This window comes from Gigantopelta aegis, chromosome 9 (assembly GCF_016097555.1).
Source record: "Gigantopelta aegis isolate Gae_Host chromosome 9, Gae_host_genome, whole genome shotgun sequence".
In the NCBI taxonomy this organism is placed as follows: domain Eukaryota; kingdom Metazoa; phylum Mollusca; class Gastropoda; order Neomphalida; family Peltospiridae; genus Gigantopelta; species Gigantopelta aegis.
In genome coordinates, this window is record NC_054707.1 from 61,543,949 (window position 1) to 61,557,423 (window position 13,475).

Sequence of the window (13,475 nt, forward strand, 5' to 3'; positions counted from 1 at the left end):
CTACTGATTTGAAATTTAAATTTAGTCTATTTGTAAAATTACGCTGTCTTGTTTTACTTCACACCTAAAAAAGTCATTAATAAGTATTTTGCCAATATATATTTGAACAAAAATAATAAACTCTGCCTGCCTTGTTGAAAACATTTTAAGCACCAATATTATTTTTTTATCAATAATGAATTACATGTAGATGCTCTACTAAGTACAAAGAGTTCAATTTTTTCATTATTTTATTTGCATATTACACATTAAAAATGTATTTACATAGAACATGAATGAACATTCATATTGGTGACCTCACATTCAGCATATATTTGTATTTGTTACACTTCTATTATGGGCAGACATCCTAATGAAAGAACAGACAAGCCTATTAATATTATGTAATGGCATGATATCATTTGAAGAGTATTTGAAGCTTGAAACAACTTAGCCACATTAGAAGTCAAAGATGTACAGAGTTATCTTACCGGTCTAATCCCTGTGTAGCCATTTTGGTAGCTTTTTCTTGTAAACTGACATCACTTGCGCTATTCCTCTAAATATAAAAACAAACTTTCACCATATTTCACAAGTTACTGATCATTATAACAGTACATTTGTTTTATAACAGTATCTTATAAGAATTTTGTCTGGAAATGTACCACATCATATTTTAATTAAATGCATATACAAAAAAATATTAAAAGAATATTATATTATATTAAGCTATTCCTCTAAATATAAAAACAAAATTTCATCATATTTCACAAGTTACTGATCATTATAACAGTACATTTGTTTTATAACAGTATCTTATAAGAATTTTGTCTGGAAATGTACCACATCATATTTTAATTAAATGCATATACCAAAAAATATTAAAAGAATATTATATTATATTAAGCTTCACAATGTTTCATATGTACATGTTATCTGTTAAAGGCATATTGTCACAGACCACTGATCTATTTAATGGTCTAACAAAGTATTACCTGAACAAAAATAATTTGATTTGTCCCTAAATGTACTTTATTCAACCATCTTCATAACCACCATACTCCATTTATTAATGACATTTCGTAAAAATAATTGAATTATGGCAATGGTCCATAATTCAAAAACTAAAACTGCCGAGAGGGATGACATGGATTTCACTCTATCATGGTTCAGTTAAGGTGATGTGATAGCTAAATTTGGTTTCCAATGATTAATGTAATATGTATTTATTATCCATTTTTAGAGAAATAAGGTTCTTAAATCCGTGACAGTATGCCTTAAACTTTGTCAAACTGGGGTTTTTTTTAGTCATACAAACTTGCAAATTCACAGGGGCTGATTCCAGTAATTTATGTATGATGATGTACACACAGTTTGAGTGGAAGTTCTCTCACATTTTGTCAAGAAAAAACATTTGTACGGTTATAATTTTTTCTGAACACCTTTATAACATTGTAAAATCATCCCTGGATAATATCTTATCTTGTAAAGAGATAATATAATTAAATTTCTGTGACATTTATTACAACATATAGTCATCCCATTGGTCCAGACGTAGCAATGCAAATTTGTTCATTTACCAACTAATGTAAAAATTACGTCGTCGGAGAACGTCATATCTGATTATGTCATTTATATGGGGGCTAGTCATCTTATTGGGCATTATTGTTTATGGACCAAATATAATTCAAAATAAAGTATGAAGTTTTAATGTTATTACTAGCATGAATGATTCAAATTTAATTATAAGTATTGTCTGTTATTTCTTTACATTCATCTGGGTATGAACAAAAACAAAACATCTGCAAACTTATATGAGAACGGCTTTGCCGATTCACACAGTTTGAGGTTGATTTTTTTTTTTCATACCCTGATGAATGTAAAAGAAGTAACAGACCATACTTAAATGAATAGACTAATAGTTTTGTTGTTTTAAAAACATCTGTTTGCACTAACAATCTTCAGGAAGAGTTCGACAGCCTCCATGTAGAGCTCTACAGCCTCCTCTGTGTTGTTACTCTCATCCTCGTCAAACGCCTGGTGCAACAGAAACTGGGCACGCTCCAGGTCCAGCTATAAAACACAAACATAACTCTTAAACAACGTCTGCCGAGTCAGTGCATTGCTATTTAGAATCAGCATAACTTTGTAACAATCATCGTGCTATGTCAGTTTAAGGTCAAGCTATAAAACACAAACAAAACTCTTAAACAACGTCTGCCGAGTCAGTGCATTGCTATTTAGAATCAGCATAACTTTGTAACAATCATCGTACTATGTCAGTTTACGGTCAAGCTATAAAACACAAACAAAACTCTTAAACAACATCTGCCGAGTCAGTGCATTGCTATTTAGAATCAGCATAACTTTGTAACAATCATCGTGCTATGTCAGTTTAAGGTCCAGCTATAAAACACAAACATAACTCTTAAACAATGTCTGCCGAGTCAGTGCATTGCTATTTAGAATCAGCATAACTTTGTAACAATCATCGTGCTATGTCAGTTTAAGGTCCAGCTATAAAACACAAACATAACTCTTAAACAATGTCTGCCGAGTCAGTGCATTGCTATTTAGAATCAGCATAACTTTGTAACAATCATCGTGCTATGTCAGTTTAAGGTCCAGCTATAAAACACAAAACTCTTAAACAACGTCTGCCAAGTCAGTGCATTGCTATTTAGAATCAGCATAACTTTGTAACAATCATCGTGCTATGTCAGTTTAAGGTCAAGCTATAAAACACAAACATAACTCTTAAACAATGTCTGCCGAGTCAGTGCATTGCTATTTTGAATCAGCATAACTTTGTAACAATCATCGTGCTATGTCAGTTTAAGGTCCAGCTATAAAACACAAACATAACTCTTAAACAATGTCTGCCGAGTCAGTGCATTGCTATTTAGAATCAGCATAACTTTGTAACAATCATCGTGCTATGTCAGTTTAAGGTCCAGCTATAAAACACAAAACTCTTAAACAACGTCTGCCAAGTCAGTGCATTGCTATTTAGAATCAGCATAACTTTGTAACAATCATCGTGCTACACATCATGCTAGGTCAGTTTAAGATCAAGCTATAAAACACAAACAAAACACTTAAACAACTCCAGACAAATCAGTGCATTGTAATTAGAACAGGCCTTGACCGTAACAATTTTCAGTGGTAGCCCGCCGGGCAACCAGGTTATGAAATCTGGTAGCCCTCAGTAAAAATTGGTCTCCCCATAAATTAAAAAAAAAAAACAATTAAGAGAGGTAAAAAGTGAAATTGTTTATGTATATTAAAACATGCTGTTTCAGGTGTTTAAGCATCTTGTTGGTTGCTTAGTAACTGGATGTGCAAAAAAATAAAATCTAGTAGACAGACTACCGTGTTTAGATATCTAGTAGCCCAAGTGAGAAATTAGTAGCCAAAACACCCTGGGCTACCACTAAGGTCGAGCCTTGTAGAATTAGCATAACTTTATAATGTTTATGTTAGTTTAAAGTCAAGCTATAAAACACAAACATAACTCTTATACAACTTCAGACAAATCAGTGCATTGTAATTAGAATTAGCATAACTTTGTAATGTTTATGTTAGTTTAAAGTCAAGCTATAAAACACAAACATAACTCTTATACAACTTCAGACAAATCAGTGCATTGTAATTAGAATTAGCATAACTTTGTAATGTTTATGTTAGTTTAAAGTCAAGCTATAAAACACAAACATAACTCTTATACAACTTCAGACAAATCAGTGCATTGTAATTAGAATTAGCATAACTTTGTAATGTTTATGTTAGTTTAAAGTCAAGCTATAAAACACAAACATAACTCTTATACAACTTCAGACAAATCGGTGCATTGTAATTAGAATTAGCATAACTTTATAATGTTATATATCTTAAATATTAATTAGTGGAGTAGGATCGAGCTCAAACAGGAGAATACTTGACTAAGGTGCTTGCATCACAACTTCGAAGACTCATAGTGGACGTTCTCTAATGAATGAGTTTGTTCCCATCCCAACTAATTCCCCACAACTGGTATTTCAAACATTGTGGTATGTGCTGTCCTGTCTGTTAGAAAGTACATATAAAAGATCGCTTGCTGCTAATGGGAAAATGTAGCAGGTTTTCTGTAACAAAATTATCAAATGTTTTGACATCAATAGCCGATGTCATTAAGCAGAAGCAACTTTCACTTTTGATTCATTCTACAACCAAAACATACCTGTAGCTGCGTCTTAATAACTGTTTCAGATGGTTGGTTCTGTGGGTCAGATACTGAAAGATTGAAAACTTTTTTAAAACATGTTTCAATTAGGCCTAATTATAGGTTTGCTGGGCCATTTTAGCCCAATGCAAGTTGCTCTGAGGAGGGGAGGGTAGGGTAGGGGAGGGTCTGAGTGGAGACGGGAGGAGAGAAAAGGGGAGACACGGCAAGGCAAGGCAACACAAGGCAAGAAAAATAATATTTGTCTAACAAACTACAGCTACTTGATGTCGAACCAATGGATATTTTGACACCCTGGTCCAAGGAGTGATACAAAAAATGCAATGTTGACATGCACACACGTGTATGTAGGCTACCCTTACTAACCAGCAGAAGGAGGTATTTCTATATGCACATTGTCATAGAGACCACATCACCTCATTTCATGTAAAAGCCAGGGGACACATAACTCAGACTGAAAGCTGACATATTCAAAAGGTTCAAGCTAGCACCTTCACCAACTGGCTGCTGTAGACTGGAAGACGAAACAATGGAGTACATCTTATAGATGTCAGGGATGGAAACAATCAGAGTAGCCTTTTGAGATTGCCCTACATACCAAGCTCTGTGGTGACAGAAAACAAAATTTGTTTAACGATACCACTAGAGTACATCGATATATTAATCATCGGCTATTGGATGTTAAACATTTAATAATTCTGACAGTTTGTCTTAGAGAGCAAACCTGCTACATTTTTCCATTAGTAGCAAGGGATCTTTTATATGCACCATCCCACAGACAGAATGGCACATCCCACAGACAGGATGGTCTTTGATATATCAGTCGTGGTGCATTGGCTGGAATGAGAAATAGCCCAATGGGCACACCATTGGGGATTGATCCTAGACCAACCGCACATCAGATGAGTGCTTTACCACTGGGCTACGTCCTGCCTCCCCAATCTTACAAGGAATGACACAGTCGGAGAGGCCTTTTGAGACTCCCCTACACACCAAACTCTGTGGTCACAAGGAGAACTGGATAAAATGGTTCCTATCATATCATCCTACATTCTAAATTAGTGGTGTAGCTTGTGAACTACAGAACGAGCAATCTTTTACCTGATTGTTTTAACGTCTCTGCTCTCAGCATATACTCATTAGCTTTGTCCAGTATGCCAGGCATCTGCGATCCCGCTAGGGCAGCTGAAAGCAAGGCCTGCGACGCTTCCTGGAAAAACAGAAACATAATAAAGCTTCAAATAAGAAAAGAAGTTTGTTTTATTTAACAACACCACTAGAGCACAATGATTTATTGATCATCGGCTATTGGATATCAATCAAAGAACAGACAATCCCAAGAGGTGCTAGAAAAGACTACAAACCCTACTGGACTAACCACCTTCAAAAACTACAGGATGACATGTCTGAATCTAGGAAAAAGGCTGAAGAACAACCCTCACATGACAACAACCTGAAGCTTCAGCAGGCGAAAGCAAAAATACAGGCAAGAAGAAAAAGTTGGAGAGAAAAGACAGCAGCTCTAAATATGGAGAGAGATGGAAGCAAACTATGGAGACTCACAAGACAACTTAATGATGAGGACAACAGAGGACAGAGGATAACACTGGAAGATAATGGAGAAATGATTATAGGCAAACAAGCAGCAAATCGCTTAGCTGACAATTATGAAGAACAGAGCAGCATACACATAACTGTCGAACAGCAAAGAGAAGCAAGAAAAGAACAAAGGGAGAGATCAATAAACGCCACTCCAACAGGACCCATGCAACAACCTATCACACTGCATGAGTTACATGTAGCTCTAAAGAAATTGAAGAATAGGAAATCACCAGGCCCAGACTTGATCACCAATGAGATGCTAACTCACATTGGCAGTGCAGCAGTCAACAAACTACTGGAGATCTTCAATCACAGTTGGGAAAATGGGGTCCTTCCACAAATCTGGAGAGAGGCTACTATGATCCCTATTTACAAGAAAGGAAAAGACCGAAAAAAAGCTGAAAGCTACCGTCCAATCAGCCTAACCAGTTGTGTTGTTAAGACAGTGGAGAGGATAATCAACCAACGCCTACAATGGTATCTGGAAACTGAGAACATCCTGTCCCCTGAACAGTCAGGCTTCAGACAGTTTCACAGCACTGAAGACCAAACAGCATATCTTGCTCAAGAAGTTGAAGATGCATTCCAAGAAAAAAAACATGTGTTAGCCACCTGGATAGATCTGCAAAAGGCATTTGACAAAGTATGGATGGATGGCCTCATCGTCAAGCTACAGAGAAGCGGCATATCTGGAAACATGCTTGCGTGGATCCGATCATATCTTCACAACCGTAGAGCAAGGGTCACAGTTGACAGAAAAGAAAGCAAGAAAATACTTTTGCGACATGGGGTCCCACAGGGAGGAGTCCTATCACCTACACTTTTCTTAATCTTCATCAATGACCTTGTGCAGGAACTTCCCAATGGAATACAAGCTGCCCTTTATGCCGATGATTTGGTGATGTGGTGCAAGGAAGAGCATGTCACTACTGCCACCTACAGAATGCGGATAGCAGCAGACAACCTGACAGCCTGGTCAGAAAAATGGTGTGTGGCTATCAATAAAGACAAGTCTTCTACCACACTCTTCACTCTATCACCAAAGAAAAAAGCAGGAACAATCAAAATTGGGAACACTCCACTGAAACATGCAGATGAAGTAACATATCTTGGGGTCACCTTCGACAAGAAACAAACTTGGAAACCACATATTCAAAAGGCAGAGACAAAAGCCAGATGCAAATTAGCCATCATGCGGAAACTAGCAGGAACTAGCTGGGGAGCAAATGAGACAATCCTCAAGAGAGTATATCAAGGAACTGTACGGCCGCATCTTGAATACGGCTCATCAGCCTGGTCAACCACTGCAAAGACCAACCAGCAAGCTTTAGACAAGGTTCAAAACCAAGCTCTGCGAATCATAACGGGATCCATGAAGTCTACACCCATTAAAGACATGGAAAAAACTGCAGCAATACAACCCCTTGGTGAGAGGAGAGATGCCAAGATCATGATCCAGGCAGAGAAATTCAGGTACCTGCCCAATCATCCAATGAAACAAAGAATGGATGGTCTGACAAAGAATCGTCTCAAACGTAGCAGTTTCATCCACCAAAGCAGAAGACTTACTAGAGAACACCAAGCTAACCCGTTACCAAAGACACTTCCATTTTGCCCAACAGATCTTCCACAACCATGGAATGATGAACAAGCCAATCTACAGATCAGCATGTCTGTCCCACAGTTGGCTTCAGCAGACTCCCAAAACGACCTGGTCAAACGGTCACTGGCAATGGCTATGATCAGTGACCGGTACCCAGAAGAATCTTGGATCCATGCATACACTGATGGTTCGTCAACAAATGCTGTGGCCAATGGAGGGGCAGGCATATTTATCAAGCTCCCTTCAAGAAATACCCTAACTGCAAAAGTACCAACCGGCACCCACAGTTCCAACTACAATGCAGAAACCCATGCACTTATTCAGGCTGCTACAATGATCAAGGATGCAAAAGAAGACTGTCAACAAGTTGTCTTCCTCACAGATGCTCTCTCAGTCCTACAAGCCTTGCAAGGGGAAAAACTTCCTCACCTGAATGAAGCCATGCAAGAGGTAGCAAAGGAAAGACGAGTAGCTCTACAGTGGATCCCAGCACATTGTGGGATTCCAGGAAATGAGGAAGCAGACAGGCTAGCCAAGCTAGGAGCTAATCATGTACAGCCCAGCAACAACATTAGCTTCTCAGAGAAGAAAACCTTGATAAAGGCAGCCAACAGACCCAGGACAGAACAAGATGATTACCACCTTCTCAGTCGCTTGGAACAAGTAACTCTGTTGAGACTCCGGACAGGCCACAACCGACTGAATGCTCACATGTTCAGAAAGTTTAAACTTGCAGCAACACCAACCTGCAGTTGTGGCCTGGAAGACCAAACAGCAGAACACATCTTACAGGCGTGTCCAATTCATCAAGACCTGAGACAAGCTGAGTGGCCAATCGAAACTGCCATACACACCAAACTCTATGGAAAGAGAGGCGAACTGGAAAAAACTGCTCATTTTATCTTACAGACTGGACTATTGGTCTAAATTGTGAAAGAGAAAAAAAAAAAAAAAAAAATCAAATAACAATGACACTGGAACAATCATGGTACATGGTTAAGCCTCAATTTCAACTCTAGTTCCTGGGGTATGCACATTTTTTTTTTCAAATAAAATGTATTTTAAGTTATAACAAACACCAGAAACATATTGCATTTGTCAAGTTAAAAACCTCAGAATTTTTAATACAGTGAAACCTCTCAAACCAGACCCTCTGTAAACCAGAATTCCCTCAAAACAGGACATTTTTCACGGTCCCTTTTTAAATATCTGTGCAGAAGTGAACCTCTCTAAACCAGATACCTCATAAAACCAGACTTGTTACATGGTCCGGTGGGCATCTGGTTTAGAGAAATTTCACTGTATATTTAAACATTTAGAATAAATTAACCAGTTTTGTTTTCTTCCTGTGAAGTACCAATCTTCAATTTACAATCAGTGATCCATAGATAGACGATAATAAATGAGTTACCAGTTATTATCAAATTTATGTCCCGAGTGAAATAATTTTCAGTTGTCATGAGCTTTAGCGAGTGACAAATTAAAATTATTTCATGAGGGACATAAATTTGATAATAACTGGTGCCGAGTTTGTTATTCTATTTATTACCGGAGCAATTTTTTCTCTAAAAGCCTTCGTTTTCGACACACACATGCACATACATGTATAGAAACGATATACGCCACTTTACGCACTGTTCTGAGTATTTCTATAACTTTGTAATTTAATCACGTTCATAGATAATTTTCAAAAACAAAAGTTCTCTTTATTCTGGTACAAAATCTATAATGAATTGCATTAAAATGACATTTTGTTATAAATTTAACACCAAAATCAGACAGCCGTAAATGCAAACTCTTTAAACTACATGACGTCATTGTGTGCGTTTGCCAAATCGTGATGATGTCATATTTAGTACCGACAAGGTCATTGGTTTGTAAGCATCAAATTATCCAATAGTATTGTTCGTTAGACCAATGTATGATTTTTATTTTCCCCGTTATGAGTGCCTGCTGGGGTAATAAAACATAATTAAACATAACATACAAAACTGATTACATAATATTATGCAGTAGCTTATGCCAGCAATTTACACATACAGATTTCATGTACACACTTGTACTTCGCAAGTGGGCAAGTAAGTTGTTTGAGGTTGCTTCAATTCTGCTCAAGATTATAAAAGATCCCTTGCTACTAATGAAAAAAAATTGCAAAACCGAATATTTGACATCCAATAGCCAATGATTAATAAGTCTTCTAGTGGTGTCGTTAAACAAAACAAAATTTAACTAATGACAATGAAAACACATGTTATCAAAGCTGAAGTTGAGTTCATGTTTTGCATTAAATAGTAGCATATTAATGTAAAACATATACACTTTACTTACAATGTAGTAAAATATAGCCAAGTCATATTTTGTTTGTTGATCATACTGCACAGCTTGGTGGGCATGACAACCAGCATCACGTTCCAATACAGATGGATCAACCCCACCATGGTAACCAGATGAAGGGTCCATTTCACTGTCATGTGGTTTAAACTCAATCTGCAAATAAATGCATAATTGGTACAATTAAAATTAAAGATATAACAGAATATCTTAAATAGATATCTTTGATAATAGATACAGATTTCCCATCTATCACCCTCTGCCTACCATTCTCATTATCTTAATACAAAAAACTTTCCAATTTCTCACACGATATAGATTGTGCAAACAATCGTTTTATTCAGATCCAGGTCACATAGATCAGTGCTTACGAAAATATTTAACATTTGCACAGTATTGAACGATATTTTGCTAATCTCTGTACTCATTCCAATAAACATTTCGGGTCATCAACAGACCTGTCAACCTTCCTGGATTCTGAGGGAGACTCACAGTATTTGATCAAGTCTCCCAATCTCCTGCCCAGAGGGATCATTCTCCCAGAAAATTGCAATTTTCTAAGCATAAAAACAACAACTTCCTATCTACCATAGCCATGTATTGAAACTGGGTGTTGCTGTATATAAAACTGAACATGATCAATTCAATTTAGACCTAATAACCCATCCCCCCGTCAGTGGGCCCACTAAGCTATTTGTAATTTTTAGCCAATGCACCATTACTTATATTTGTTATAGATCCTGTCTGTGGGATGGTGCATATATAAAAGATCCCATGCTACTAATGGAAAAATGTAGCAGGTTTCCTCACTAAAACTGTATGTAAAAATTCCCAAATGTGTGTCGTTAAACAAAGCAAACTTTAACTTTGTAAAATATCTCCAAACTAGACTACATAAATTGAAACTATCACAGGTATTCTTTTCATTCTCAATGAAGTTCCAGACAGTGACTGGATGGAAGGAAAGAAATATTTTATTTAACGAAACACTAAACACATTTTATTTACGGTTACATGGCGTCGGACATATGGTTAAGGACCACACAGATATTGATAGGAAACCCGCTGTCGCCACTTCATGAGCTATTCTTTTTCGATTAGCAGTAAGGGATCTTTTATATGCAACATCCCACAGACAGGACAGCACATAGCACGGCCTTTGATATACCATTCGTGGTGCACTGGGTAGAATGAGAAATAGCCCAATGGTCCCATTGACGCGGATCGATCCCAGACCGACCACGCATCAAGAGAGCGCTGTACCACTGAGCTATGCCCCGTCCCATGACTGGATGGATACACACGTCAAAACGGTGTGGGGTTGTTGTTTTTCATCAGGTACAAAATTTGATGTTTTTTTGTTTTTATATTCCCAACCCCTTGTTTACAAATGAAACAACACATGCCAAGGGTTGTGTACATAAAAATAATAAAGCCAGCTAACGTGTCTAAAATACAAATATTTTCCTAAATCTGATGCCACAGGGCTTTAGTTTAATTATTCTCGAGTCCAGTCATAACATTAAACTTACATGATATTAACCAGTACCAACATGTCACGTGTTGTTAACCAGTACCAATGTCACACAGTTTGTTCTAAGTCACAAGAAAGTACAGACCAGGTTTGTTTCACATAGAGGCATCAGGTTTATTCATGTAGCATTGGTACTGGTTAATAACATGTAAGTTTAATGTCATGACTAGAGATAAAATCAAACTAAAGCTCTGTGGCATCAGATTTAGGAAAATAGCTGGCTACCATTTGGTCGTCAACGATTGCCGAAGTATTACACACAGTCACCTCTAGCCGTTCCCTACAACATATTAATAAGAGGAGAGCTAGGTAACTCGAGCTACTATCTCACTAACCACTAACTAACCCACTGTCCTGGACAGACAGCCCAGATAACTAATGTGTGTGTGCCCAGGACGGCATGCTTGAACCTTTGTTGGATAAAAGAAAGAAAGAAATGTTTTATTTAACGACACACTCAACACATTTTATTTACAGTTATATGGCGTCAGACATATGGTTAAGGACCACAGATTTTGAAAGGAAACCCACTGTCGCCACATAGGCTACTCTTTTTACGACAGGCAGCAAGGGATCTTTTATTTGCACTTCCCACAGGGAGGATAGCACAAACCATGGCCTTTGTTGAACCAGTTATGGATCACTGGTCGGTGCAAGTGGTTTACACCTACCCATTGAGCCTTGCGGAGCACTCACTCAGGGTTTGGAGTCGGTATCTGGATTAAAAAACCCATGCCTCGACTGGGATCCGAACCCAGTACCTACCAGCCTGTAGACCGATGGCTAACCACGACGCCACCAAGCACAAAAATAAGTTATAATAAATTAATCAATGAATGAAAACACAATTCCTATCTATGAGAAAAGGAACCTCCAGAGGCTCTACTAATCATTTTAATTTTTAACTATACTCCATTAAATCACATTTGATATATTTATTCGCATATTTTGCCAATACAACATAACCATGGCAGCTCTAGCATTATGACATATCCTGGTATATATGGACAACTAAACAGTGCACGTACAACACAACATTTGTCAAATTATGCCACTTTCGCTACTTCTCATTTCACTTCCGTATAAAATAGACTAGTCCACAGTGCTGAGTTTGAACCATTGGGTATGCGTATTAAAATGCTGGGTTCGCTCTAGTCAACAAAATATTACCACAGCTGCTAAAGATTTATGCAAGGGAAATAATTGAGGATGATAGTCTCTATAGGTTGGACTATACCAATTCAAATCCCATAGGCGACCATGTTAACGTTTGTGTTTAAAAACACTATATGCAATATATCAACCAAACTATGACCCATAAATATCAGTACTACAACCCCTACCTCAAAGTATTAACTTCAGAAAATGGTACCTTTCATGGCTCATTTTCGGTATAACCAGATGTTTTTACAACACCCCTAGTTTCGCACAAAATTTTAGTACTTTTTTTTACATGTACCCCATACATGTTCCCCGGGATAAAAAGAACTAAACCGAATAAAGGGAGGGTGGAACTTCCGTCCACTAAAGCTAACACTAGTTTACCGTCAAAATTAAATTCTTCCGGTATGGAGGTGGACCCTTTCCCCCCCCCCCCCCCCTTGAAAACTGGGGAGAAAACCCGCCAGGGGCAGAGGGGGGCTGGGCCTTCACCCCCCTTTTATAAACAAGTTAAACCAGTGAGAGAGGGGGGCGCCCAAACACAAATAAAGCGCCCCTACAGCTCTCAACCCAATAGGGAACCCTATAGGGAGGTTGTAAGGGGAGGCTCTTCTCAGAGGGATGGAGGAGGTATTCCACCCCTCTCTTTACGAAGAATAGTTAAAACAGATCTTAAGGGAGCAAATGGCCCAGCCATCTTCTCTTCGGTCAGGACGGACAATCCGGATATACCTGTCTCGAACGTAACAGTTTGGGGCAATGGGTATCTGGATGTCCTGTTGGCCGAACCCTCGGCGGCGGAAACCATAAGGGTAAAAGGGGTGGAACATCGACTACACCCATACCAGGCAAAACCAGTTAAATGCGCCAGATGCCAGAGGTGGGGCCATTTAACAAAAAAGTGCAGGGCCACTAGAGAGTTCCCTGTCTGTTTTAGGTGTGGGGCCGTTGTCATGTGCTAATTGTAGGGGGGCACATTACACCCATGACAAGGGGTGTCCTGACTATAGGAGGGCGGTCCGCATCATGGCGGACAGGGTACC

The 13,475-nt window shown here is 38.2% G+C and overlaps 1 protein-coding gene across 1 annotated transcript in view; it reads right to left on the reverse strand.

Annotated features, from left to right (window-relative positions):
- LOC121381316 (calpain-7-like) overlaps nucleotides 1-12,431 on the reverse strand; it is a 45,124-nt gene extending 32,693 nt beyond the window's left edge. Inside the window, exons 1-6 of the mRNA XM_041510575.1 lie at nucleotides 12,300-12,431; nucleotides 9,735-9,893; nucleotides 5,303-5,411; nucleotides 4,199-4,251; nucleotides 1,936-2,052; nucleotides 471-538 (exon numbers count right to left, since the gene is read on the reverse strand). Of these exons, the coding sequence (XP_041366509.1) occupies nucleotides 471-538; nucleotides 1,936-2,052; nucleotides 4,199-4,251; nucleotides 5,303-5,411; nucleotides 9,735-9,866 (479 nt within the window). The 5' untranslated portion in view covers nucleotides 9,867-9,893; nucleotides 12,300-12,431. The remainder of the gene's footprint in view (nucleotides 1-470; nucleotides 539-1,935; nucleotides 2,053-4,198; nucleotides 4,252-5,302; nucleotides 5,412-9,734; nucleotides 9,894-12,299) is intronic.
- Between the last annotated feature and the right edge of the window lie 1,044 nt (nucleotides 12,432-13,475).